The sequence below is a fragment of the Chaetodon trifascialis genome, chromosome 12 (assembly GCF_039877785.1).
Source record: "Chaetodon trifascialis isolate fChaTrf1 chromosome 12, fChaTrf1.hap1, whole genome shotgun sequence".
In the NCBI taxonomy this organism is placed as follows: domain Eukaryota; kingdom Metazoa; phylum Chordata; class Actinopteri; order Chaetodontiformes; family Chaetodontidae; genus Chaetodon; species Chaetodon trifascialis.
Genome location: NC_092067.1, coordinates 8,546,240 through 8,571,958, shown reverse-complemented (window position 1 = coordinate 8,571,958; position 25,719 = coordinate 8,546,240). Strand labels below are relative to the sequence as shown.

Here is a 25,719-nt window from a genome sequence, read left to right as displayed (position 1 = left end):
TGGTTATTTTTTTATTTTTTTTTTTTAGGTGGGGAGGGGGGTGGAGGAGGGGGGCAAACGAGACTGTGGCAGGCCGCCACAGTCTCCTTAATTGGTGGGAAACACTGCACACACACAGGCACACACACACACACACACGCACAACCCATGGGAGCGACACAGGCCATCCACAGTGGTGCCTGCCAGCCACTGAGCTGCTCAATTGAAGTAGCTTGTTCAAGGACAACAGTGGGTAATTAGGGAGGAGCAAGTGGTACCCAGTGAATTCAACCTCACCATCAATTATGATGCAAGTCTGGGACCAACTACATGACCTTCACAAGCACATTTCTCTAACCGACAGGCCCCCAGTGTCCACTACTGATTTTCTTTCTTTGTTCGTTTTTTTTTCTCCTTTTTCTTTTTGCCAGGTTCCTGCTAAAGGATGGTCAGCTATGGTTGTGTGCCCCTCAGGCCAAGCAGATCTGGAAGTGTCTGGCTGAGAATGCAGTGTTTCTCTGTGACCGTGAGGCCTGCTTCAAATGGTATTGTTTAACTCGGTTTAAATGAATTCCCCTGGATTTGTTAATCAACAATCATCTGTTCTGAATGCTGTTACTTTCCTGCCACCAAATAGGTACTCCAAGCTGATGGGTGATGAGCCAGACCTGGACCCAGACATCAATAAGGACTTCTTTGAGAACAACGTTCTGCAGTTGGACCCATCTCTGCTGACGGAGAATGGCATGAAGTGCTTTGAGAGGTTCTTCAAGGCTGTCAACTGCAGGGAGGGCAAGCTGGTAGCAAAGCGCAGGGCCTACATGATGGACGACCTGGAACTAATAGGCTTGGACTACCTTTGGAGGGTGAGATTTGTTGCAACAGGAATACATTAACAGATATTTTAGTTTATTTTGGAGGGAGGCAGATAGTTGAAAGTACCTTTAAGTTCTCTTTTGTGTTTTGTGCAATGCACTTTTATAATAGCTTTAGGAAACAAAATTGAATGCCTTGAAACCTGGTCACCTTGAACACCACTAAAGTCTCTGGAACCAACAGACAGATGTCTGATTTTAAAAGCCTCTGGTTAGATAATGTTTAGGTTTGTGTGTGGCAGAGAGGGAGAACAATGCACTTTGTTGAGACACATTGAGATATACCGTATTTTCTGGACTATAGAGCGCACCTGTATATAAGCCGCATCCACTCTATTTTTAAAAATAATGTAAAAAAAAAGATATTCAAGCCGCACCGGGCTATAAGCCGCAGATATCTACAGAACGATTTTGTACTGTAAATGTACATGTATGTACCTGAACAGATTCTTTAAACAGTGCCTTTTAACACGGCAGCAACTTTGCTGATTAAAACGGAACAGAACCATTTCTCCTGTGTTTGAGTCACTTGAGTGACTTGAGTCTGTGTTCAAATCACTTTAATCATCTTCTCTGAAACCCATGAAGTCTTCTTCTTCAGTTTCGGAGTTGAACAGCCTCAGAAGCACTTCATCACATCTGTCTCCATCAGTCTCGCTCTCCGTGTCACTGTCATCCTCCGGTGAAGTTGGCTCTGAAGGGGCGCCGCTCTCTTCGCGTAGCAGTCCAGCCTTTCGGAACCCGTTGGTGATGGTGGATTCTTTCACAGTACTCCACGCTGTTAGGATCCACTGACAGACATCAGAAAAGGATGCTTTTCGCATGCGGCCAGTTTTTGTGAATGACTTCTCACCGCTTGTCATCCAAGTCTCCCACTCAACCCGGAGTGCAGCTTTAAATGCCCGATTCACACTGATGTCAAGTGGCTGCAAATACTTTGTTGTACCTCCAGGAATCACAGCTGGAATGGAGTTTATTTTCTTGATCGTTGCTTTCACAGAATCTGTGATGTGGGCCCTCATGCTATCCAAAACAAGCAGTGCTTTTTTCCGATGAAAAAATCCTCCCGGGCGCTTGCCGTAGCACTCCGTTAACCATTCCTTCATTAGGCCTTCAATCATCCACCCTTTGTTGTTAACTTTGACCACTATGCCTTTCGGGAGTTGTTCTTTCGGCATAGTTATGCGCTTAAAAATCACCATTGGTGGAAGTTTTTGTCCGGATGCCGTGCATGCCAGAAAGCAGGTGAAGTGCGTTCTCTCGTGGCCTGTTGTTTTCAATAACACGGATGATGCACCTGTCTTGTTAACAGTCCTGGTCAGAGGCAGATCAAAAGTCAAAGGTGCTTCATCCATATTTATGATGTCGTCTGGTCCGATAGAGTTTTCTTGTATCTTTGTTTCAACGAATTTGTGGAAGTTTTCAACTTTTTCCTGATAGTCAGGGGGGAGTTGCTGACAGAGAGTGGTCCATGCCCTGATGGACAGGTTTTTACGTCTCATAAATCAGAAACACCATGACGGCCCAGCTTTAAAATCTTCAATATTCATTTCGCAGGCGATTGTTTGGGCTTTCAGTCGGATCTGTACAGTGGATACACCTCGGCCACTTGCTCTCTGTGTGTTCACCCAGTCCTCCAGGACATTTTCAAGTTCAGGCCACCTGCTTTTATGTCCTCTGAAAGCCTTTCTCGACTTTTGGCATTGCACGAGCTCTTCCCGCTGCCGCCTCCAACGTCTCACCATAGATTCATTGACGTTAAGCTTGCGTGCAGCAGCGCGGTTTCCTTCCTGGATAGCAAGATCGATGGCCTTCAACTTAAAACTTGCATCATACTAACTTCTTCGTGTGTTTTCCATGATGAAGGGGCGAGGATTTGAAAATAATTACCAGTTGGTAATTTGTCGTGCGTGTTCTATCTGCTAAAGAAAAAGTAGCGTATTCTTCTTTGCATTGATTTTTCGTCTATCTTATTTTTGATTCCGGTTAGAGTGCCCCTAGTGGTGGAAGAAAAATCCACAGAATAGCCGCACCTTTGTATAAGCCTCATGGTTCAAAACCTAGGGAAAAAGTAGAGGCTTATAGTCCAGAAAATACGGTATGTAGGCTGTAGTTCTAACTGTGAGACCCAGTTGGTCTGTGTGGTCTTGTAAGCTGCTTTGGACAAAACCGTCAAATGCCAAGTGAATATATGTAGTTGGTTATGCTCACGATCCAGACACACTCTGTGCTCTGACTTTTAAAATGTAGATTATAATTGTGGTAATTGCATTGTTAACAAAAGAGGAGCTGACAGTGGACACAGCTGTTACTGGCACCATTCATGTGTTTTTGAGACCCTCTCTCCCCCCACAGCCATTTGTGCTTGGTTTTGTCATTCTATTCTATTGCAAAAGGAAAGACTGCAGTCCTGTAGTAGATAGCGTCTTGCCCCTCTTGTGTTCGAGTGGTCAGTAATGAGGCTCCTCTTAACTTTAATGCTTCAGACCTCCACAGACCTGTTTGCATGAAAGTCAGACTCTCAGCTATGATGGAGACTCTGAGTGTGATGGAAAGCCCATATTCTCCTCTCTCCCAGGTGGTAATTCAAGGAAGTGATGACATTGCCAGCCGGGCCATAGACCTGCTGAAAGAGATCTACACCAACCTTGGACCAAAACTACAAGTTAATCAGGTACATTAACTGTTCTGCTTCTGTTTGAGCAGAAGTTCAGTCTGTTCTCTTTTCTAGTCCTTGTCCCCCTCCTGTCCACATTTATTATTTGGTGTATTGAGAAGTTACTTGTCTTCATTGTTGTACCTGTGCTCTCTCCCTTTAGGTCGAAATTCATGAAGATTTCATCCAGTCATGTTTTGACCGTCTGAAGGCTTCCTATGACACCCTGTGTGTGTTAGATGGAGACAAGGACAGCATCAACTGCGCCCGTCAGGAAGCTATCCGCATGGTGCGGGTTCTCACTGTGCTCAAGGAGTACATCAATGAGTGTGACAGTGACTACCATGAGGAGAGGACTATACTGCCTATGTCAAGGTACAGTTGCATTAACGTTGTGCTGTCATAAGAAGTTATTAACATATTGCTGTACCTCAGCTGGTTGAGGCTTTGACATGAAAACAGACTCCAAGTCACCAAAGATGCCTTTCTGTACCATGTTCAGTTTGAGAACAATACAAGAATAAACAAAACCAACATTATCACCAACTTAGACACTGCATTAAGTATTTTTACATATCACGCATTGAGAGTTCATCTACATTATCTTCCTCAAAATCTGATGAATTCTTGTCCAGCGTCACTGAGGACCTCTGTGTTTCCTTTTGAGTATGAAGCTAATAGTATGATGCAGAACAAGACAAAGTCTATTTGCTTTATTCATTTATTGCCATGTTCCTCCCAGTGAGATAAACAAGGTGATTTCTGTTTCACTCCAACCTCTTTCTTCTACATCTCTTCCAGAGCTTTCCGTGGGAAGCATATCACACTGATCGTCCGTTTCCCAAACCAGGGCCGTCAGGTAGACGATTTGGATATCTGGTCGCACACCAATGACACAATTGGGTCGGTTCGGCGTGGCATCCTCAACAGAATCAAAGCTAATGCTGCACATACCAAGATTGAGCTCTTTATTGGTGGGGAGGTTGTTGATCCAGCTGATGACAGGAAGCTGATTGGACAGCTCAATTTGAAGGACAAAACGGTGAGAATGTTGGACTGTTGTTATTATTTTGCCTTAAAAATACTGTTTTCATTGAAGGTGCTGTGTTACCTCCTCTGTGCTTTTGATTGTGTGTGCATATAAAATGATAGCACTTTTATTTTTTAATATTCATTAAAATTTCACAAAAATCAATGATCATGTCAGAAGTTACATTTGTTTTGAAGCCAGAATGAGTTTTGAACTCCTGCATACCAGAGTTTTTTCACCTCTTATACCAGCATTAACTCACAGTTGTTGTTTTTTAAATACAGCTCATCACAGCCAAGCTGACGCAGGTGAGTGCCAACATGCCCTCAAGCCCCGACAGCTCCTCGGACTCATCCACTGGCTCTCCTGGTAACCACGGCAACCACTACAGCGATGGGCCAAACCCTGAGGTGGAGAGCTGTCTTCCTGGTGTGGTGAGTCTACCTTACAGATACTGTGTAAACGGAACTATTTCCAAATCACCTCCAAATACTATACTTGTGCCACAATAAACAGGGCTGAATGAAGTTTTGATTAAATCATTGCTGATGTTTGACAGATGTTGTGTATAACAATTATATTTTGGGGGATTTTTGGAAGATGCAGCGGTGTGTCGTGTGTTCATCAGTATGTGGGCAGCAATACTCTTAACACCTTATGCCCTATTTCACAGATTATGTCGCTGCATCTGCGCTACATCTCCTTCCTGTGGCAGGTGGCTGATCTGGGCTGCAACCTCAACATGCCTCTCCTTAGAGATGGAGCTCGAGTTCTCATGAAACTCATGCCCCCAGGTATACATGCAGCTATGCTCTCAAATCTATCCAGCCAATTTACTTGATGAAAACATACACCTACACAGATTCACCCAGGCGATTGTCACTCCATGGTCATTTTTGTGTCATTTCTGTGTCCTTAGACAACACTACAGTGGAGAATCTGCGAGCTGTGTGTTTGGACCACGCTAAGCTCGGTGAAAACAGCCTCAGTCCTTCACTCGACTCACGCTTCTTTGGCCCATCGCCCTCACAAGTGCTCTACCTCATTGAGGTGGGTCTCTTTCGCAAGTTGCGATACTTTAAGTGACCTGTTTTTTTTTTTAATATTCTCTGCTTGACGTCCTGTTGAGTCTGTGTAGTGTACCATTGTGAGCTGATATGGTGTGTGAACAGCAGTACTACATCTTCATTGGCATGACTGACAAAGAATCAAACGTTTTAATCATTTACTCCATTTCAGATTTCCAGCTTAGATACCAAGAGAAACCACTAATCCTGCAGTATGAGACAGGTCTGTGGTTGATTTCACTATTCTTGTCCATGTTCCAGGTTGTTTATGCTTTGCTGATGCCAGCCAGTGCCACTCTGGGTGAGGATGCCAGCGACTTCCAGTACAACTTCTTGAAAAGTGGTGGGCTACCCCTGGTGCTGAGCATGCTCACCAGGAACAACTTCCTCCCATCGGCGGACATGGAGACTAGGCGTGGGGCTTACCTCAATGCACTGAAGATCGCAAAGCTCCTCCTCACTGCTGTAGGCTTTGGGCATGTGAAGGCTGTGGCCGAGGCCTGCCAGCCCAACGCTGAGGGAAACATTCCCGTCTCACCGGTTAGACCACACACAACGCACACAGAAACATACCTGTGTGACTGCTTCCTCGATGGTTGACTGCCATATCTGACATGGCTTCATCTTTCTCATCACCTGCTCTGCCTTTTCTACAGATTAATCAGGCCACTCATGACCAGGCCCTGGTCCTCCAGAGCGCCCTGCAAAACATCCCAAACCCTGCCTCAGAATGCATGCTGCGCAATGTAGCCATCCGCCTGGCCCAGCAGATTTCTGATGAAGTAACAGAAAATGTAAGTATTTTAATGGTAATTTAATGAATAATTTTTGTGGGCACTGATCTAGTAATTTAAGGATAAATATCGAAATAGTTTTCAATAGTTAATGTAGTGTTGGTCGTACATAAAGATGAGAACTGTAAGAAATGTATGTTCTAGTTGAGTAGATCTGTTTTTGTTGAGTCATGCTGTCTGTGTTAATGGTTATATGGGACGATTTTTTTCACCAGAATTTCTTCCAGGCATCAAAGTACATCCCAGACATCTGTGTGATCCGAGCGGTCCAGAAAATAGTGTGGGCATCAGGCTGTGGTACAGTGCAGCTTGTCTTCAGTTCAAACGAAGAAATCAGCAAGATATATGAAAAGGTAAGCTGCCTTTGAGTTTTGCGTCTTGTTGAATCTTGTCCAATTATTTTAGAAAACAACACAAATCTAATAAATTTAATAGAATGCAGGAACTCCATCAGAGTGACAGCACAGACTTTATTCCATTACGGAAGTCTGTGCTGCACTTCACTCCATAATAGATGCAGACTGTTGGAGGACAGGACAGGCGGGGCAGTAAAAACTCAGTCCCCAAGGGTCTCAAGCTTTAAGTAAGGTGCAACCAAATGACAAAGAGCTTGTTAGTCTCAATGGACTTTCAAGGGATTAGCAGTGCAATGCAGTGCTGTATGTATTGTTGCATCTCTGTCTACATCTTTTGTTTTCTTGTTAGACAAATGCAGCTAAGGAGCCAGATGGGGAAGATGAGCAGGTGTGTTGCGAGGCCCTGGAAGTGATGACACTGTGTTTTGCCCTCATGCCCACGGCTCTGGACACGCTCAGTAAAGAAAAGGCTTGGCAGACCTTTATCATAGACTTGCTGCTACACTGTCACAGCAAGTAAGTACATCAGGATGTGTGCCAACCAGTTGCCATTTCTGGCCTTTAATAGTTCTCACAGAATTTCATGTGAGTGATGTTTGTCATTTGTATTAAACAGATCTGTGCGTCAAATGGCCCAGGAGCAGTTTTTCCTCATGGCAACTAGGTGCTGTATGGGCCACCGACCTCTCCTCTTCTTTATCACCCTCCTCTTCACTGTGCTGGGGGTGAGTGGCTATATGCCCTGTGTTCGTAGACACTAACACTTATCTCTCATCTTTTTTTGTATATGTTATAAAGCATCAACACAGTTACAGACATATTAACAGTTAACCGCTTACAAGACCCTAATTTTATATTGTCCATGTCCAGAGTACAGCCAAGGAGCGAGCCAAACATGCTGGAGACTACTTCACTTTACTTAGACATCTTCTGAACTATGCCTATAACAGCAACATCAACCTGCCAAATGCTGAGGTGCTCCTCAACAATGAGATCGACTGGCTGAAAAGGATAAGGGTAAAAATGTTCATGCCCTGTTTTTTGTATATCCTTCTACTACGTGTTATGCCCCCTAAAAAGGCCTGTTTCAGTTATTATTATTGTTATTATTGTTTGTCCCTCATAATTGAGTGTGGGCCTGAGCTGATGGTGCACAACATGTTCGCTTTTACTAGGATGAGGTTAAGAGGACAGGAGAGACCGGTGTGGAGGAGACCATCCTGGAGGGCCACCTTGGAGTCACCAAAGAGCTTTTAGCCTTCCAGACACCAGAAAAGAAATATTATATCGGCTGTGAGAAAGGAGGAGCAAACCTCATTAAGGTACAACAAACGGACCATACCTGAAACAGTTAATAAAAAGAGAAGAAAACCACCCACACTGTCATTCTTTCTCCTTTCCAAAAACATTACTAAAAAAACATTTCTCTTTCTTCTTGATTAGGAGCTGATTGATGACTTCATCTTCCCAGCATCTAATGTGTACTTGCAGTACATGAAGAGTGGGGAGTTCCCCACAGAGCAAGCCATTCCAGTTTGCAGCACCCCTGCTTCCATCAACGCCGGCTTTGAGCTCCTGGTAGCACTGGCTGTGGGCTGTGTCCGCAACCTCAAGCAAATAGTGGACACCCTAACTGATATGTACTACTTAGGTAGGGAGGCACCAGCGTAGAGATTTCACCAATGCATTTCACTAAATGTTATGAAATTACATCATGCATGTGTTGCACCTTACTTCATTTTCCAGGTTGTGAGACACTGACAGAGTGGGAGTACTTGCCTCCAGTGGGGCCACGGCCCAACAAAGGCTTTGTAGGTTTAAAGAACGCCGGGGCCACCTGTTATATGAACTCTGTCATTCAGCAGCTGTACATGATCCCTCCAATCCGCAATGGCATCCTAGCCATTGAGGGCACAGGCACTGATGTGGATGATGACATGTCAGGGGATGAGAAGCAGGAGAATGAGGTACAGTGAGAATTTGTTGGAATACAAATCATCTGATCAAAATGTGCTCATTACTCTTTAGTCTTGTCTCCCCGGATGAAATAAAAAGTAAAGACCGGTTGTGCATGTGGAGACATGTTTGTTTCATCGGTACATTCTGTCACCACAGAGTAACGTGGACCCTCGTGATGAGGTGTTCAGCTACCACCATCAGTTTGATGACAAACCTTCCAGTAAGTCAGAGGACAGGAAAGAGTACAACATTGGGGTACTCCGTCATCTGCAAGTCATTTTTGGACACCTGGCTGCATCCAGACTGCAGTACTATGTTCCAAGGGGATTCTGGAAACAATTCAGGTATTTCAAAGACACAACAGTAATTTTTGACTGGATCTGCATTTTGCCTTTTCTGTAGTTGCTGATGTCTACATTTCTCTGTTGTAGGTTATGGGGTGAGCCGGTGAACTTGCGGGAGCAGCATGATGCTCTGGAGTTTTTCAACTCTTTGGTGGACAGTCTGGATGAAGCTCTAAAAGCCCTGGGCCACCCTGCCATGCTCAGCAAGGTGCTGGGGGGGTCCTTTGCTGACCAGAAGATCTGTCAGGGATGCCCCCACAGGTGAGCACTGTCCTCTTCCCCATGCTTTGTTGCGGGAATATTTCAGTAATTTCAGAAATACAAACTTGAGACCACCTTGGGATCTTGTTACCTAATCACTTGTTGTGTCATCAGGTATGAGTGTGAAGAGTCGTTCACAACACTCAATGTAGACATCAGAAATCACCAGAACCTGTTGGACTCCATGGAGCAGTATGTTAAAGGAGATCTGCTTGAGGGGGCCAATGCCTACCACTGTGAGAAGTGTAATAAGAAGGTGAGAATGGAGCACTCAGCTGGTCAACAGCCAGTGTCGGACTCTGATTGTAAAGAGGTAACCTGCAATGTTTGTTCCTCTTGTCAGGTGGACACAGTGAAGCGCCTCCTGATTAAGAAGCTGCCGCCTGTCCTGGCCATCCAGCTGAAGCGCTTTGACTATGACTGGGAGAGGGAGTGTGCCATCAAGTTTAATGACTACTTTGAGTTCCCCAGGGAGCTGGACATGGAGCCATACACTGTAGCTGGTGTGGCCAAGCTGGAGGGCGATGACGTCAACCCGGAGAACCAGGTCATCCAACAGAACGAGCCCTCTGAGCCCACACCTCCAGGCAGCTCGAAGTATCGTCTGGTGGGAGTGCTGGTCCACTCAGGCCAGGCCAGCGGCGGACACTACTATTCCTACATAATCCAGAGGAATGGGGGTGACGGCGAGAAGAACCGCTGGTATAAGTTCGATGATGGTGATGTGACTGAGTGCAAGATGGACGATGAGGAGGAGATGAAGAACCAGTGCTTTGGAGGAGAATACATGGGCGAGGTGTTTGATCATATGATGAAAAGGATGTCGTACCGCAGGCAGAAGCGCTGGTGGAATGCCTACATCCTATTCTATGAGCGTATGGACTCATTGGACAAGGACAGCGAGCTTGTCAAATACATCTCGGAGTTGACCATCTCCTCCACCAAGCCGCATCAGGTCAAGATGCCTGGTGTCATCGAGTGCAGCGTCCGCAAGCAGAACGTCCAATTCATGCACAACCGAATGCAATACAGCCTGGAATATTTCCAGTTCATTAAGAAACTTCTGACCTGTAACAGTGTCTATTTAAACCCTCCTCCAGGTATGCATCATTTTTATGTGTGCTGCAAAGATTTTTTAAATGAAAAAGTAATTCAGTGAACCTTGTGTATTATTGTATATTAGAAGATAGAAAAAAACTCAGAGCAGGTAGCCACTTAAGCTCAACTCAAACCACGGGTGGGATGTTTTCGAGGCACTGCATAAACTCTGGAAACATAAACTGCAACAAAGACCCACACAAAAGCTGGCTGTTGCAGCAGATTCTGCTTTGGTAAATGACTGCTGTGTTATGTTTTTGTTCCACAACATGGGTAAACACATCAGAGATCGACAAAATACCCGATAAGGAATGGCTGACGCTACAAATGTACAGTTCAGCTCCTGTGTGTACAAGATAGGGAGAGTGACACAATGTGAGGCATGTGATATGTTACAGCTGCTCAGTATTATGTCATTCCTCCAGTCATGACGCTGCATATCCAGTAACAGAGGGCTCTTTCAGTGTTTTGAGCAGGTTTGCAGTCCTTGTCATGCATCTGCTGTGCATTTCAAAGCCTCTCAAAGATACAGCAGCTACCATGAGCATTGTATCATAATCTCTGGCTTGTTTATCTAAAGAAATGTATTTCAAAGTGATGCTAATACACAGCATCCCTGTGGAAAGAACTAGTGGTCAGTAGTGTTTAGCGTGGGCTACCGAGAAATGCACTGCCTCTGTAATGCATTATTAATGGAGCCAGAGACCCATAATGTTCCACAGGAAAATAAATATTTGAGGGCAGTCTGTACAGAAGCATTTGATGGGGACAGAATGATTCAGATCTTGAACATGAAGTATATGAATGGATAGTAGGTTTTGTTTGCTACTTTGCAATGATTTTTAAAAACAAACTTTGTGCGCAGATTTTAAGACAATCCACCGACTGACCTATTGACCCAGAATGTTTGTTTGGATGTATGATTTGACATATTGATTGGCCCGACACACTTGACCCTTTTTGTAGCTTGCTCTGAGCCTAATCACTGCTGCCTCGCTTTCTGAGCTCACTACTTTCCACTTGCCCTGTTACCATCCACACATATTTAATGTTTGTGGGTTGAATTAGGATGAGATGCGATTTCCTGGTGTTCAGTATCTCTAGCATCACTATTTCTAATGTGATGTATATAAAGTAGTTTCTGTTAGTAGGCAGAGATGTTTATTTGTGTTGACTCTGTATTCCAACACATTGGATTTGGAATGAAATAATTACCATGAGGTTAAAGAGTTAGCTGTCAGCTTCAATTTGAAGATGAGTAATTGTATATATGGTGAAAGACAAATGAGTGATATTGACGGTTTAATTTCAACTTCAATGTTGTGTATGACAGAAGCAAAACAAAGGAAAGTGTGTCAGTGCCCCTACTACTTGCAGACTACAATGTACGTTAATGTGTGTTGTGGTGTACACTGTACATATCCGCGTTTAAGGAATTTGCTTTGTGTATTTCTCTGTTGTTATTATTGACATCAAATTATTGCTTATAAGTGACAGAATATGTGTTTGGTAGTAGTTTAGCAGTGTTATCCGACAATGAGGAAAATGTAGCTGTATACTTTGGTCTCTGAGTGTAGCTTCAGAGTTTTCTCAAGTACCATAACATAAGCTGGCAACTGTCTAAGCAAATTGAAGATTTCACCTGTGTCTTATGAATCACTGCTTTCTTTTTATCAGGACAAGACCATCTTCTGCCAGAGGCAGAGGAGATTGCTATGATAAGTGCTCAGCTGGCTGCCAGGTTTCTCTTCAGCACAGGTTTTCACACCAAGAAAGTAGTACGGGGTCCTGCCAGTGACTGGTAAGCTCCATCTGTCTGTTTTGGGGTTTTTCTCTCTGTTTTATCCTTCTCTCTAAATATTCTCCTTGTCCTTCCCTCCAGGTACGATGCCCTCTGCATCCTGCTGAGACACAGTAAGAATGTACGCTATTGGTTTGCACACAACGTTCTGTTTGCGTACCCCAACCGGTTCTCGGAATACCTGCTTGAGTGCCCGAGTGCTGAGGTCCGTGGGGCCTTTGCCAAGCTCATCGTCTTCATCGCTCACTTCTCCCTGCAAGACGGCCCCTGCCCCTCCCCCACCGCCTCGCCTGGACCCTCTGCTCAGGTTGGTGCTGGACTGTAGCTAATGCCACATTTCCACTAGCGCGGCTCGACTCGACTCTACCCGGTTGTTTTGTGTTTCCATTAGGGATAGTACCTGGTACCCGATACTATTTTTAGTATCTGCTCTGGCGAGGTTCCAAGCGAGTAGAAGCGATACTATATGTGTGACGTCAACAGCCTGTCGGCCACTGATTGGCCGGAGAGTGTCGTCACTGGTCTGCGACGTCCAACACGCCGGGCAACAGCAACCTCTGACTTTATTCTTTATTCTCACTCGAGGGAAATGGCTGCCCGAAGCCTTTTCTGGGTTTCTTCTCTTGCTTTGTGTGTGACAAAAAGCCACAAACCGAGCAGCAAATACATCGCCTCGATGTCCTCCATTGTTTGTCGGCTCTGTTTGCGTCGCGTACAAATTGACGTCATGGCAGTTTCGCTCAGCCGTGGTATGACGACCCCGCCTACATTGAGGAGGTACTATTAAGTACTCAATTGTAATGGAAACTCAACCAAACCGAGTAGAGTAGAACCGAGTCGAGTAGAGCTGGAACTGTATAATTGAAATGCGCCATAACTCTGTGGAAACTGGGCTTTTATTAGGACTTTCTGGAATACACTTGAAGCAGTTTGAATCGCATATTTCTGGAAGATACTTTAAGCAGCTTGTGTCACGTTATTGCTGACGGGGTTCCTGTCTCGTGCTGTTAACTAATGTAACCCTGTGGTGGTTTGTCTGTTTCCTTGTGTGTGCATCAGGGCTGTGATAACCTCAGTCTAAGTGACCACCTGTTGAGAGCTGTACTCAACTTGCTCAGAAGAGAGGTCTCTGAACACGGCCGTCACCTGCAGCAGTACTTCAACCTCTTTGTTATGTATGCCAATCTGGGTAAGCGTCACACTGCTGTCGTCTACATCTGCTCCTTAGTGAATTGTACAAGCAAGGTTTATGCAAAATATAAGTGATAATTAGATAGGGACTGAACATTCTGCTGTTTCCCCCTTCACTACTCCTGTCACACACAGGCTTGGCAGAAAAGACCCAGCTATTGAAGCTGAATGTCCCTGCCACTTTCATGTTGGTCGCTCTGGATGAGGGTCCCGGCCCTCCCATTAAGTACCAGTACGCTGAGCTGGGCAAGCTCTACACTGTGGTCTCACAGCTGGTTCGTTGCTGTGATGTCTCCTCACGCATGCAGTCCTCCATCAATGGTGAGTGCTTTACTCTTCAGCCACAGACAACATGACATGAACTGAGCTCAAACGAGCCAGTAATTATTTACAAAATAGCCTGGGATGGTTCGGGATGCGGTGAGCTGGAGTCCAATGAGGATTTTCATCCTTGCTCAGGATTTAGTGACTGACAGTGCAGCTACTCTGAGCCTCTGTGTTGTTTAGGCAGAGCTTGGAGCTGAGGGCTTTCAGAGATCAAGAATAAAAGACATGTACAACCCTGAATAAAAAAAAAAGCTGAAACTCTGTGAAACGGTCTCTAGTGATGACCTATATTTCTTTAAATTTCTCCTCCTCTACCCTCTCCAGGTAACCCTCCTCTCCCTAACCCGTATGGTGACACCAACCTGACGGCCCCAGTGATGCCTGTGCAACAGCTGGTGGCAGAGATCCTGTTTGTGAGGACCAGCTACGTGAAGAAGATCATCGAGGACTGCAGCAACTCTGAGGAGACTGTGAAGCTGCTTCGCTTCAGCTGCTGGGAGAACCCTCAGTTCTCCTCCACTGTGCTCAGTGAGCTGCTCTGGCAGGTAAATCGCTTGTGCTTCTTGAGACAAATGGGACATCCATAATTCTGTAGGTGGAACATTTGCTTCCACTGGACCCTATCTTCAGGTTATATATGTGCTGTGTGCAGGTGGCGTACTCCTACACCTATGAGCTGAGGCCTTACCTGGACTTGCTGCTACAAATCCTGCTCATTGAGGACTCCTGGCAGACACACAGGTCAGGCTGATCGCTTTGTGTGTAAATTATGAGTGCTTCATTGTTTTGAATGTGATCAGAGTTTGAATTTCTCCTTTCCCTGTTTGATCGCATAGGATCCACAATGTGCTCAAGGGCATTCCCGACGACCGAGATGGGCTTTTTGACACCATCCAGCGCTCCAAGAACCACTACCAGAAACGGGCATACCAGTGCATTAAGTGCATGGTGGCTCTCTTTAGCAACTGCTCTGTGGCTTACCAGATTCTACAGGTACATTTATCTCTCTCTTCTGCTCTCCTGTTGTCAGACCAACTTTCTTTAAGTTAATTTACGCATTAAGGAAAGGGAACTGTGCCTACTGTGTTCATGGGTACACATACAGTATGCCCATCAGCATGTTCTCCTCGTGCATACAGAGTAATGGTGACCTGAAGCGAAAGTGGACGTGGGCAGTGGAGTGGTTAGGGGACGAGCTGGAGAGGAGGCCATACACAGGGAACCCCCAGTACACCTACAACAACTGGTCCCCTCCAGTTCAGAGCAACGAGACATCCAACGGCTATTTCCTGGAGCGGTCACACAGTGCACGTATGACTCTGGCCAAAGCCTGTGAACTTTGTCCTGAGGAGGTAATGGCATTGACACTCTACCCTTCACACACACGCACACACACGCACACACACACACACACACACTTGCCAAATGCCACATTAACATTATCTTCCAGTCTTACGGAGCCAAACCATAATAGTATCTAAAGCTGTAGGACATTACTTATATGTGATGCAGGGTCAAGACGAAGCATCTGAAGTTTGGAACAGCTGTTCAAAACCACTGCAGTCCTGTCAGACTTAGAGTCAAGCACCAGTGTGGGAGGGGGTCTTTCTGTTAGAGGCAAAAATATGAGACTAAAGAAGGTCACACGAATATTGAAAATGACCTAAAAACATGACAGTAAAACATAGTGAAGGTAGCTTTGGAAGCATGTTATAACAGTAATGAAGATAACAGAAAAACCCCACAGAAATACTGTATGACTGAGCCAAAACAGCCAGAACACCCTGATCACTTCAACACAACATCCCACTGAATGGCATAACACAACCAGCTTTTAACTGGGTGTACATAAGGAACAGCACTGAAGGGATCCATTGAGTACAAGGATGACCAGAGTATTTATTATCGACTATTTTAACAATAGATTAAAGGTTTTGTCTATCTGATCATTTAGTGGACGTAATGACCAACTGGTTAACTCATTGGACCCATTTAGTGTTTCCAACATGCCATTGAATGTAAATGCCCTCTCTGAGCTACCACTATGACATGTTTTACTATGCTGAATTGTATGAATTCATGGCTGCAGTTCACAATGCATACAAATATCATTTTTTGTCCTCACTTAAAATAAGTTACTTGTATTTTTATGTTGAAAAATCCAGTAAAATGACACACTTCTCCTGTAATATTCCATACACAGCTCAAGTGTACTCAGGGAATCCCAGGGAAGGTCAGTATTCCAGGCACCACAACATAAAGGAAGGAAATGGAACAAAATTGAAGTATCAGCAGAGAAACAATGAACAGTTGTCGATGCATAGCCCTGCAACACAGTTAACACTTGTTAGTTAGACTTTTTTAGTTTCCTGTAGCTTGAATAGTCCATGGCAGAGGATAGAAACATTGACATGTTGAGTCCCCATAGTTTTTCCCACTACGTCAGTTTTGTTTCGGGACTCCTCATTTGTATTTATGTGACACAAAATGTTAAATAATAGTTCAGCACAGGAGTTTAAAGGATGGCTGTGTTCATATAAACTGCCAGAATGATTTATAGACAGTCAATTAATTAGCACTGAGTTGTCAGCACTTTGATTTCCAGTATTTGACCCTTTGACATGTGTATTATTGTTTTTCTATCTCTTACACTACACAGAATTCTGTACATGTCGATGGCGTGTTAGCAAGACAGATCATGCCCATAGATAAATGACAAAGTGAAAAATTGCCACCCTGTTCAAAGGTACAGTGAGAGGAGAGGTAGACAGGCTGCCTGTGAGATGCTACACAGTCTAACCAGCAAGAGAAATCCTGTTCTGCAGCTGCACACAGTGAACAGATCTTTGTTCTCTTGCTGTCCTGTTGCCAGTCCCAGTGATTCGCCAAAGCAACATCACTGACGTAGTCAGTCCTCCATCTCAATCTAGAGCTCTTTCGCCAGTTTTTGCTTCTTCCCAACCTAAACTGTGATGCTGACAGCTACCTGCATCTGATTGAAAACTCTTAGTCTCAGTGTTCAGGAGCAGTTACAGTATTTCAACTGTGACACCAGGACTGTACTGTGCATTTAGCAGCTTTGTGTCTCCCATCATGTTATTACAGAGGATCCATATTTCCAGGCTTTTTGGTAGTTACCTGTTAACTTTGAAAAGACTGAACTTACCTGTTTGTTAGTTGGGAGAACCACTCCTTTAGATAATTGGGACAGTTCGACCTCCTCACTTTCTATTGGCATCAAATCAGGTGTAGTTTAAAATCTAGTAGCCTGTAGAGAGGGGCACAGTTTTGATATCCCATCTGTAGAGAGATAAAGGATAATAGCTGTATTGAAAAAGACAGAGTAGACAAGGATGATTGTTGTGATGGCGTTTTATAGTGCATGAGTTTAACATGCTAGACGTTTGTGTTAATAGCCCAAGGTTCTGTTGTTTTTCTACTTGTGGCTACATGTTTGAATTATGTTCATCCACACACTTGCACATAACTGTAATTTCCCTTGTCACACAGACACATGATTGATAGTTGTTAAATGATGAGGCTGGAGTTATTTCTCACGGTCATATTTCACATTGACATTAACCTCCACAGTAGAGTGAGGGGTCATGAGCACTTTCTGTTCGCTCTTTTTCAGAGAATTAGCAGCAGCTCTGGTGCTGAGACGATGCGTTGAGGTGTAGAGTCCACCCACACACATTATCAAATATCATATAAACCTCATTTTACTTGATAACAGAAGGAAATTTGACTTCCCCACACAACCTATTCATTATGTCACACTGACATGCAGAAGCTTAATGTTGCAGCCACTGTTTTGTTCAAATAAACTAGCAATTTCTGCTCTGTGTGGTGTTGATTTGTGGTAACGTTTATCTCAATGTCTGTCAGGAGCCAGATGAACAGGAAGCACCTGATGATCAAGACTCCTCCCCACCTGAGGACACCTCTCTGTACCCACATTCTCCTGGAACCACCCAGTTTCAGCAGGTAGTGTCTACATCCAGCCCCGTAAAAAGGATAAGAAGCCATGGAGGAGTCAAAGATGAGCAGCCATGTTTGATGATAATGAGGGAACATATCACCCAGGGTAATGATGTAGTTCCCGTCCACTGATTTTTGTCCACTTTCTCCTCCTGAACAGAACAACCACCCCCACGGGCAGCCGTACACCGGGCCCGCCGCTCAGCACATGAACAACCCCCAACGTCCTGGTCCTGCCTCTGCCCCGACTCCAGGTCCCACCCAGACCCCCGCCCCTGCCCCTGGTCCCACTCCTGGTCCAGGCCCGCGAGCACAAGAGAACTGGGAGAGCACCGAGGAGGTCGCCCCCGCCCCCACCTCGACCCCAGCACCTGCCCCGCCTAAGGAGTAACATCCCCTCGCCCTCTGCTGTGCCTCGAGCCTCCATCGTCCCGCTCTCCTTCCTCTCATCCTTCGGTCAACAGGGCTCCTTGCCGGGCCCCTCTCTCTCTTTCTCTCTCTCTCTGGCCCCAGGGCAGGGCAGAGCCAGGCCTCCCCCACCATCGGCCAGCGGGAGGTGCTCTTCCCTGGCCTGGGGCTGCCTGACCGTGTGACAGGGGCCTGCTGGCGGCTGCAGAGGCGAGGGAGTGGACAAGAGTTCTAATAAAGAAAACAAATTTACCCAGAGCCGACGATGCTGATGCGCTTGTCTCCGAGACGAAAAGGTGTACATAGTATGTTAATGTTTTTGACTGTTCAGATCCCCCAGTAGCATAACTCTGTGTGGTTTGCTGTTGGGAGATGTTGCAGATATTATGGAAAACAAAATGGATATTATAAATAAGAAAAATGCCCAAAAAAAAAAAAAAAAAAAAAACTGTAAGAAGACAACAACTCCTCTTTGTTTTATCACCCATGCTCAGCAGTAAAGTTTGTTCTACCATCGGACGGTTACTGGTCATTCAACTGTAGAAGGACGCATTGTTATTATCATAATTATATTATTATTCTTAAGCTCCTTGGCAACCTTATGACCGATGCCAAATCAACTCACGAGCTGTGGTTGGTTTTAGTGTGAGTTGTGGAATGGTTGGGTGGACTTTTACGGTGTTCGGTTGACGTGAAAAAGCAGTGATGCAACATTGTTCTGAAACTCATTGCCTTCTTTTTTTCTTTTCTTTTTCTTTTTTTTTTTTTGGTTTGTTTGTTCTGGTTATTAATTCAATCCTTTTTGAAGCTCTAGTTAATATGCTGTAACATTTAGCATGGCTTCTCACCAGAATAGTGTAGCCCAAGGGAAGACTTGTGATCATAACAACCTAAAGCTGTTCTTAATCCACATCTCCAGAGGGGTTTTCTTACCCTTAGGTTTTTTTGTTGTTCTTCTTTTTTCTACTCATCTACCCTATCTACAATGAGGGCGATATTTTGAACCAATGTATGAATAAGTGGCTTTTCAATTGCACATTATAATCCTCCAACTTCACATTTGGCAGTCAGTTTCGGTGGGATAGACAGCTTAGCTTTCATCTTTAGGAATTCTGAAAAATGAACACACATATGCAACAGAATTGCTGCACTGGGCTATCTGGTGTATAATAGACCGTGTGGTTTGCTTCTGTCTCTTCAATAGAGCCTAGTTGTAGACAGACTTGTGCCCATCGGCTTCCTCTCTGCCACGGGGCCGGTCAGGTTTGGCGCCTCGCCGCCGTTCGGGATGAAGCGGTCCCGGGCGGCAGTGAGACCCTCGCCTCCTCGCTCCGTGTAGAACAGGTTCCACAGCAGGGTTGTACCGTAAGAATAGCGGCTGGTAAGTCATGTTGCAACTTGAGCTAACTTGTAATTCTGTAGGAGTAAAAGGTAAACATCAGTAAATACTGTATTTAATTGGTAACTTGAATGCATGTATTTTTTTGATTTTTTTTTTTTTTTTTTTGTCTAAAACATACCAAATACTCCTGCAAATGAAAATATTCTGCCCATCGTATTATATTTAAATATTTTGCTCTTATTTTATAGAATTTATTTTGTTGTATTTCACTAAAAATAGAATTTGATTTAAGAGGAACATTTTTGTCCTTGTGTTATTTTTAAAGAAGATATTGACTGTACAGAGTTCTGCGCCCTGTTTTTTGCCGACTTTTGTTTTGGCCATGGTGTGACGTTGAATTCTGGAGCTACAGTCGCGATGTGGACTTTCACTTTGTGAGGTTTTTTGTGCACAGAAATATAACAAAAAAAAAAGCATTGCGCCCTTAGCAAATAAAGAACATGGAATCTTGCCTGTGTCTCATTTTTAGTAGCGGACATCATCAGTGAGCATCGCTGACGTTCATCCAGACAGAATCCAGTTATATGAACTCACTCTTCAGTGCTGTACTGTTTGATACCAGCTGGTGGTGTGATTAGTTTGGTTGACTCTGCATCAATTAAGACAGTGAGTAGACTCCATGAGGATAATTTAACTCTCAGTGGTCACATGACTCTTGATCCCTCTTTAAGGGACTCCATTGACTTCAGTTTCCATGTGATCTACACTGTGCTTAAACTCCTGTGGCCTGACAATGGTCCTACAATGAAGTCTTGGTGGATGTGGTTTTGCTGTTATTGAACTATGACTTAGCCCACCCTATTAAACATGGGGTGGACAAAATAATAGAGACAGCTGCCAGTATACCACCACAAACTACACTCTCCAAAATGATCAAAAGCTGAATTTACATATTTAAAATTGGTTAAACAAATGAAAACCTTCAAAAAAAAATTGAGATTAATTGCTTACTGAAAGCCAAGAGGGGAAATTTGGGTGTTACAGAAGCATAAGGAGCAATGAAGGTAGGATTTACTGCTGGCTCGCCATTTTGGGATGAAGAGTATTTTTTTGACTTGTCATGGTAGGAAGAGCTCAGATATTGATAATATTAACAAGCACTTGTGTCAAGCGTTCCAGTAAGTCATGACCATGTAACAGCAATATTAGGACCCTGAAACTGAAGCAGCTAAATGGAACTCAGCCGTCATTGATTTAATTCCACCTGTGCTGCTGCTCCTTTAAGCCCATTTATGCATTTGTCGTGATGCAACTGATCATTTTGATCACTGCAATTTCAAATGTAAACGCCTGTCCCATATTTGACCGTGTGTGTGTGCGCGTGCCAAGAAATTAAGCAAAAGAGCAAATTCTTTTGGAACAGATTTTATTATCAAGAGCGTCACATTTAATTCTCCTTCTCCTGCACGGTCTTTGTTCCACGCAGTCTGCCTGTACGTCGGGCAGCAATAAGACCGACCTTGCGACCAGCAGGTGCATCCCTCCTGATTGTTGAGGGTTTGCCAATATGCTGATGGTTACCACCACCGAAGGGATGCTCAACAGGCTGTGTGGGGAGAAAAAAAAAAAAAGAACATCAGTCTGAGAAACCAAGATTTGTCATGTGAGGGCATCGTCACATTGAGCCAGGCAGCAAGACTCAACCCCCGACTTCCTCCTCTGCCTTTCCCCAATGTGCTGCTTCAGTGTCAGCATGAATGTGCATTAAAAGACAACATCTAACCTGCTGAAGACTTTGCCCAGAGACTGTCACAAACAAGCTATACTGAAAATGTCTTCAACGCATACAGCAGAGTGCCTTCCAACTCAAGTGAACGCATGAAAAATGATTAGCTTAGTGTAGTAGCTTTAGAGACATAATCGTGTCTTTTCATTTTTACTCTTAGCACCTCTATTTCATGTGATGGATTTCCTTAAATGTTGATGCTCAGAGGGGTTGAGCCAACACAATCCAATTAGGAAGATATTGTTTCTCATGTCAGTGCCACCTTGTTGGACGAAGCAGTTACTGGACTATATTCTACAGGACAAACAGTCTGACCCACCCTCTGAACCGCCTCTGATCTACAGAAGTGCTCCACTTAATATGCACAAAGTCTGAAAAACTAACTTGTTGACACAGGTTTGGAAACCAGTTACTATAGTTTATGAGAGCTTGTGGGGAACCAGGCAGAAATGACTAGACGTTAAAGGTCAATCATTACCTTGAACAGAAAACCATGCTGTCTGCAGCTCTTTCAGCACATACAACACCCTCTTCCCTCATGCTTCATTGGAAATTGAATTATTTAAGTACCTCTGTATTAAACCTTTGCCTGTGTTCTGTAAACATGACATCTACAGTAAGGCTGTTAGATGGGAACAACACATTACAAACCAAAATCCCAGTGATATCTATTCACAATTTAGCCATCTCAACAGCATCCATACGTGCACCCAGTAAATTACACTTATTCTCTGTCGCTAACTCGGGCCTTGCTGGTCTAATTCTCACCACACAAATAGTGGGTGCATGAAACTGGTTTTATCTGGTTTGCATCACAGGTAACATAATCGCCATATGTTCGCATTCACTTACGTTCATAGCCACACCACGGACACGTGGCCAGCAGTTCCTCTTGGCCTTGTACTTGTGGTAGGCACGACCAGCCTTCAGGATAGGCTTGTCAATACGGCCACCTCCAGCAACCACACCTGAAACACAGGGGGCAGAGCTGGTCAAAAGGTGCACTGGTGCAAACACATTCTTCAGTTCACAAACGCACCCTTGTACTACAAATGACCAAGTGGGTCATGGAGGCAATGAGGAAACATGAGCTCCATCAGACATTAAGGGTCCTTACCAACTACAGCTCTGTTGGCAGAGGAGATGACTTTCTTGGAGCCTGAGGGCAGCTTGACTCTGGACTTCTTGGTCTCAGGGTTGTGGGAGATGACTGTGGCGTAGTTTCCTGAGGCGCGAGCCAGCTTGCCTCTATCGCCGGGCTTCTCCTCCAGGCAGCAGATGATGGTTCCCTCAGGCATTGTGCCAACGGGCAGGACATTGCCAATATTCAGCTGAGCTGTGGGATGACACACAGTCAGGCACAGCTTCACACTCAAACATCATACACTGCAGTCCAACAGCTACGACCCCAATTCCAGTACTGCATTTAAAGGGACACCTGCTCTGTTAACAGCAGTCTTTTGATGCCACTTCTTACAGGCTGGCAAATCTAAAATTGGGCCCTTACATACAAGATTATGAGGCAGCATAAACACACACAGAACCAACAGAGTGATGGCAGACGCACCACAGACTGTAATCATCTGTAATGATCCAGTCATGTTAGATTCCATGTCTACAGAGAGCTTTACGTTAGAGCTGCTAGGCATGGACCAACACATGACTATCAAACACATATTAAAGATTGTTCACCAGTTTCATGCGAGAAGAACCCTTCAGTGTATATTTAGCTTCTTACCCTTCTTGCCACAGTAGATGAACTGTCCGGTGTGGATGCCCTCAGCGGCGATGAAGAGCTCTGTCCTCTTCTTGAAGCGGTATGGGTCACGGAAGGCCACTTTGGCAAGGGGAGCACCACGGCCGGGGTCGTGGATGATGTCCTGAGAGGGAAGACCACCGGAGGAAATCAATGTCACAATGCACACTCACCAACAACCGGCATTAATTTGGTGTGCTCTCAATGGCACAGTCTTCATTTACCTTCACAATCCCCTTGATGTAACCATGGCGTTCAGCGAAGTCAACGTGACGGAGTCTAGCGGCACCTTTCCTGTGCTTGACGTGGGCTTTGAACACGGAGCCCGCACCTTTTCTCTGTCCCCTGATCACACGTCCCATCGTGTACTGAAACAGACGACAGTGAGCGTTATTTACCAGGTTGACATGTGTATGCTAACTCTGAGGCCTCCAGCTAATGCTAACTCAAGTTAACGTTTTTAGCACATTCACTTTCTTACGTTAAGTCACTCAAACAGCCACGTTAGAAAAAGACTAAAAGCCAGTCGATAGCGACCATAACTTCACGTGTTCGTGACAAAATCTTCCAAAGTTGTTAGCTAACTTATTAGCCTAGCAAGCTAGGTATCGTAACTTACTATATGTTATTACACCATAGCCTATGGTTTTGACAGTCACAGAGTAACGTGTTGTCAATTTTTGTAGTTGTCTACAAGCTAAATTATTTGTAGCTTCTCTCTACGATTCATATCAAGCACCAGATCCGTCCGGTCTATAGCGGCTACCGGCCTTTTAGCCGTTTCATACCGCTGGTACAGCGCCATGTCATCAATGAGCTACACAGAACCAATAAAATGCTTTATAACACAGGTCTGTCGTTAAAATACTCAGTAGGTCTTATTCTTATACATTTGCTGCACATTTAGAAGTACAGGTTTAAAGTGGATGAACAAACAAAATCATGATTAAGAGCAGATTTAAGGAAGGGAATCAGACAGTAGCTGTCCTACCTAAACTCCGTTGACGGAAAGAGGAAGTGCAAGGGAAAAACGGAGGTTTTCTTCCGGAGAAATCACCGAGGGGGATTATGGGAAGTGGAGTAAGCTAAGTAGTGTGCGTAAGAGGATATAAGTGTTTTTTCAGAGTCATCCATGGATGTTGTTTATGAGTGGTAGAGAGTAACCTGTTAGCTCGGCTAATGGGCTACTTTTGCTCCCTGAACATCAGTTACGGAAATGTTTACATTTCACTCGTCAGTTAGCCTTTAATTTAACATTTAATCAATGTTGGCAAATTCGCAAGCAGTTCGTACTGAAATCAGATGTCCCTGCACCTTTCTGGTTCCAGACACATCAGCTGCAGCTTCGGGCTCTGCAGCCCCGTTTCCCCTCCCCATGTACCCCTACCGATGAACCAGCCACTGCAACTGATGGAAGCATTGGGCTGATGACATGACAGCTGGCAGAACTGCAGGGGCTCCATGAGATTTTGTTTCTATTCAAGAATAAAAAAAAAAAAAAAGAAAAGAAGGATAATTCAAATATTTTGAGTGATAATAATTAAAACAATGCTGGATGTTAAGTAATATCTTCAAATCAATGGGCAAAGGTTTGTCTCCATGGCTCTAATGCAGATGGAAATATGATCCTTTATTGACATCTAGTGGTGGTGATACAAAACTGCAATGACAATTTGGGTCAATATTTTGCAATGTGTGTTTATTTTTTGCCATGGTGCATGCAGTTATTTTAGTCAACAAAATGGCACCTGCAACTTTATATTATGGTGTTATTACAAATGCTATTACATTATAAAATATATAGTATTATATGTACACTCTGCAGAGCCAGGACTCTCTTCAATTGATAGAGGTTTGTCAGGAAGGAGTGTGTAAGTGGAGAAAGAGGTAAAAGAACATGCTAGCAGTACCAATGCAGAAGATGAGGATGGAGCAAATGAAAGAGGGTGCACAGAAAGAGACAAAGTGAGGATGACTCCAGGTTTGTGGCCAGCAAAAATAACTGATATGGACAGGTAGAGTATTGTTAGGAAATTGGCCACAAGAGCTGAAGACCCAGAAATGCCACAGGGTTCAGAGGGAAGACCATTCCCAGATTACTTGCAGTACATTAAGGCAGCCAATGGAAGAGAAAGTAGTAGCAGTAGTAGCAAGTAGTGCGCGTGCCTCACAGCAAGAAGGTCAGCGGTTCAATTCCCAGGTTGGGCCTTTCTGTGTGAAGTTTGCATGTTCTTCCCGTGCATGCGTGGGTTCTCTCCGGGTACTCCGGCTTCCTCCCACAGATCAAAAACATGCTCATTAGGTTAATTGGTGACTCTAAATTGCCCCTAGGTGTGAGTGTGAATATGAATGGCTGTCTGTGTGTATATATGTTGCCCTGCGATCGGCTGGCGACCGGTCCAGGGTGTACCCCGCCTCTCGCCCGTTGACAGCTGGGACAGGCTCCAGCCCCCCTGTGACCCCGAAAGGGATAAGCGGCATAGAAAATGGATGGAAGAATGAAAGGAATCAGGCACACAGAGGCTGTCACATGAAGTGGAGGAATTTGTCACAATCTGTAATGGCAGTTGTTGGCATTGACGGTCAGTTGCTTAAGCAGATACAAACAAACACAGAGAAAACTGAGCTCTCTTGCAGAGAATCCAAGAGGTAATGCTCCACCTGGCATCAAGGAATTTACGGCCAGGGGTGAAACTAAAGGTGACATC

General features: G+C 44.5%; 2 protein-coding genes across 6 annotated transcripts in view; one reads left to right on the top strand and one right to left on the bottom strand.

Annotated features, from left to right (window-relative positions):
* The window catches only part of usp9 (ubiquitin specific peptidase 9), a 40,692-nt gene extending 20,712 nt beyond the window's left edge, over positions 1–19,980 (top strand). For 2 of the 5 annotated variants that reach the window (XM_070975276.1, XM_070975273.1), the window contains 32 exons: positions 411–524; positions 617–845; positions 3,433–3,528; positions 3,674–3,885; positions 4,312–4,552; positions 4,825–4,974; positions 5,214–5,334; positions 5,460–5,590; positions 5,869–6,147; positions 6,264–6,401; positions 6,617–6,754; positions 7,107–7,273; positions 7,374–7,482; positions 7,628–7,774; positions 7,933–8,079; positions 8,201–8,408; positions 8,504–8,724; positions 8,873–9,060; positions 9,148–9,321; positions 9,436–9,577; positions 9,665–10,421; positions 12,097–12,220; positions 12,302–12,527; positions 13,280–13,409; positions 13,547–13,732; positions 14,063–14,283; positions 14,391–14,479; positions 14,575–14,731; positions 14,878–15,090; positions 15,942–15,971; positions 17,627–17,725; positions 17,880–19,980. In XM_070975276.1, coding sequence (XP_070831377.1) covers positions 411–524; positions 617–845; positions 3,433–3,528; positions 3,674–3,885; positions 4,312–4,552; positions 4,825–4,974; positions 5,214–5,334; positions 5,460–5,590; positions 5,869–6,147; positions 6,264–6,401; positions 6,617–6,754; positions 7,107–7,273; positions 7,374–7,482; positions 7,628–7,774; positions 7,933–8,079; positions 8,201–8,408; positions 8,504–8,724; positions 8,873–9,060; positions 9,148–9,321; positions 9,436–9,577; positions 9,665–10,421; positions 12,097–12,220; positions 12,302–12,527; positions 13,280–13,409; positions 13,547–13,732; positions 14,063–14,283; positions 14,391–14,479; positions 14,575–14,731; positions 14,878–15,090; positions 15,942–15,971; positions 17,627–17,725; positions 17,880–18,110 — 5,815 coding nt within the window. In that variant the 3' untranslated portion in view covers positions 18,111–19,980. The remainder of the gene's footprint in view (positions 1–410; positions 525–616; positions 846–3,432; positions 3,529–3,673; positions 3,886–4,311; positions 4,553–4,824; positions 4,975–5,213; positions 5,335–5,459; positions 5,591–5,868; positions 6,148–6,263; positions 6,402–6,616; positions 6,755–7,106; positions 7,274–7,373; positions 7,483–7,627; positions 7,775–7,932; positions 8,080–8,200; positions 8,409–8,503; positions 8,725–8,872; positions 9,061–9,147; positions 9,322–9,435; positions 9,578–9,664; positions 10,422–12,096; positions 12,221–12,301; positions 12,528–13,279; positions 13,410–13,546; positions 13,733–14,062; positions 14,284–14,390; positions 14,480–14,574; positions 14,732–14,877; positions 15,091–15,941; positions 15,972–17,626; positions 17,726–17,879) is intronic. The other 3 variants (XM_070975277.1, XM_070975275.1, XM_070975274.1) reach the window with 2 other exon arrangements.
* An 898-nt stretch (positions 19,981–20,878) lies between these two features.
* rpl8 (ribosomal protein L8) lies at positions 20,879–24,047 on the bottom strand. Its single transcript, XM_070976526.1, has 6 exons — positions 24,003–24,047; positions 23,236–23,379; positions 22,994–23,135; positions 22,373–22,591; positions 22,108–22,223; positions 20,879–21,075 (listed from the first exon to the last, which is right to left on the bottom strand). Exons 2-6 carry the CDS (start codon positions 23,371–23,373, stop codon positions 20,917–20,919), a joined length of 774 nt encoding a protein of 257 aa, XP_070832627.1. The 5' UTR covers positions 23,374–23,379; positions 24,003–24,047; the 3' UTR covers positions 20,879–20,916.
* Positions 24,048–25,719: the final 1,672 nt, after the last annotated feature.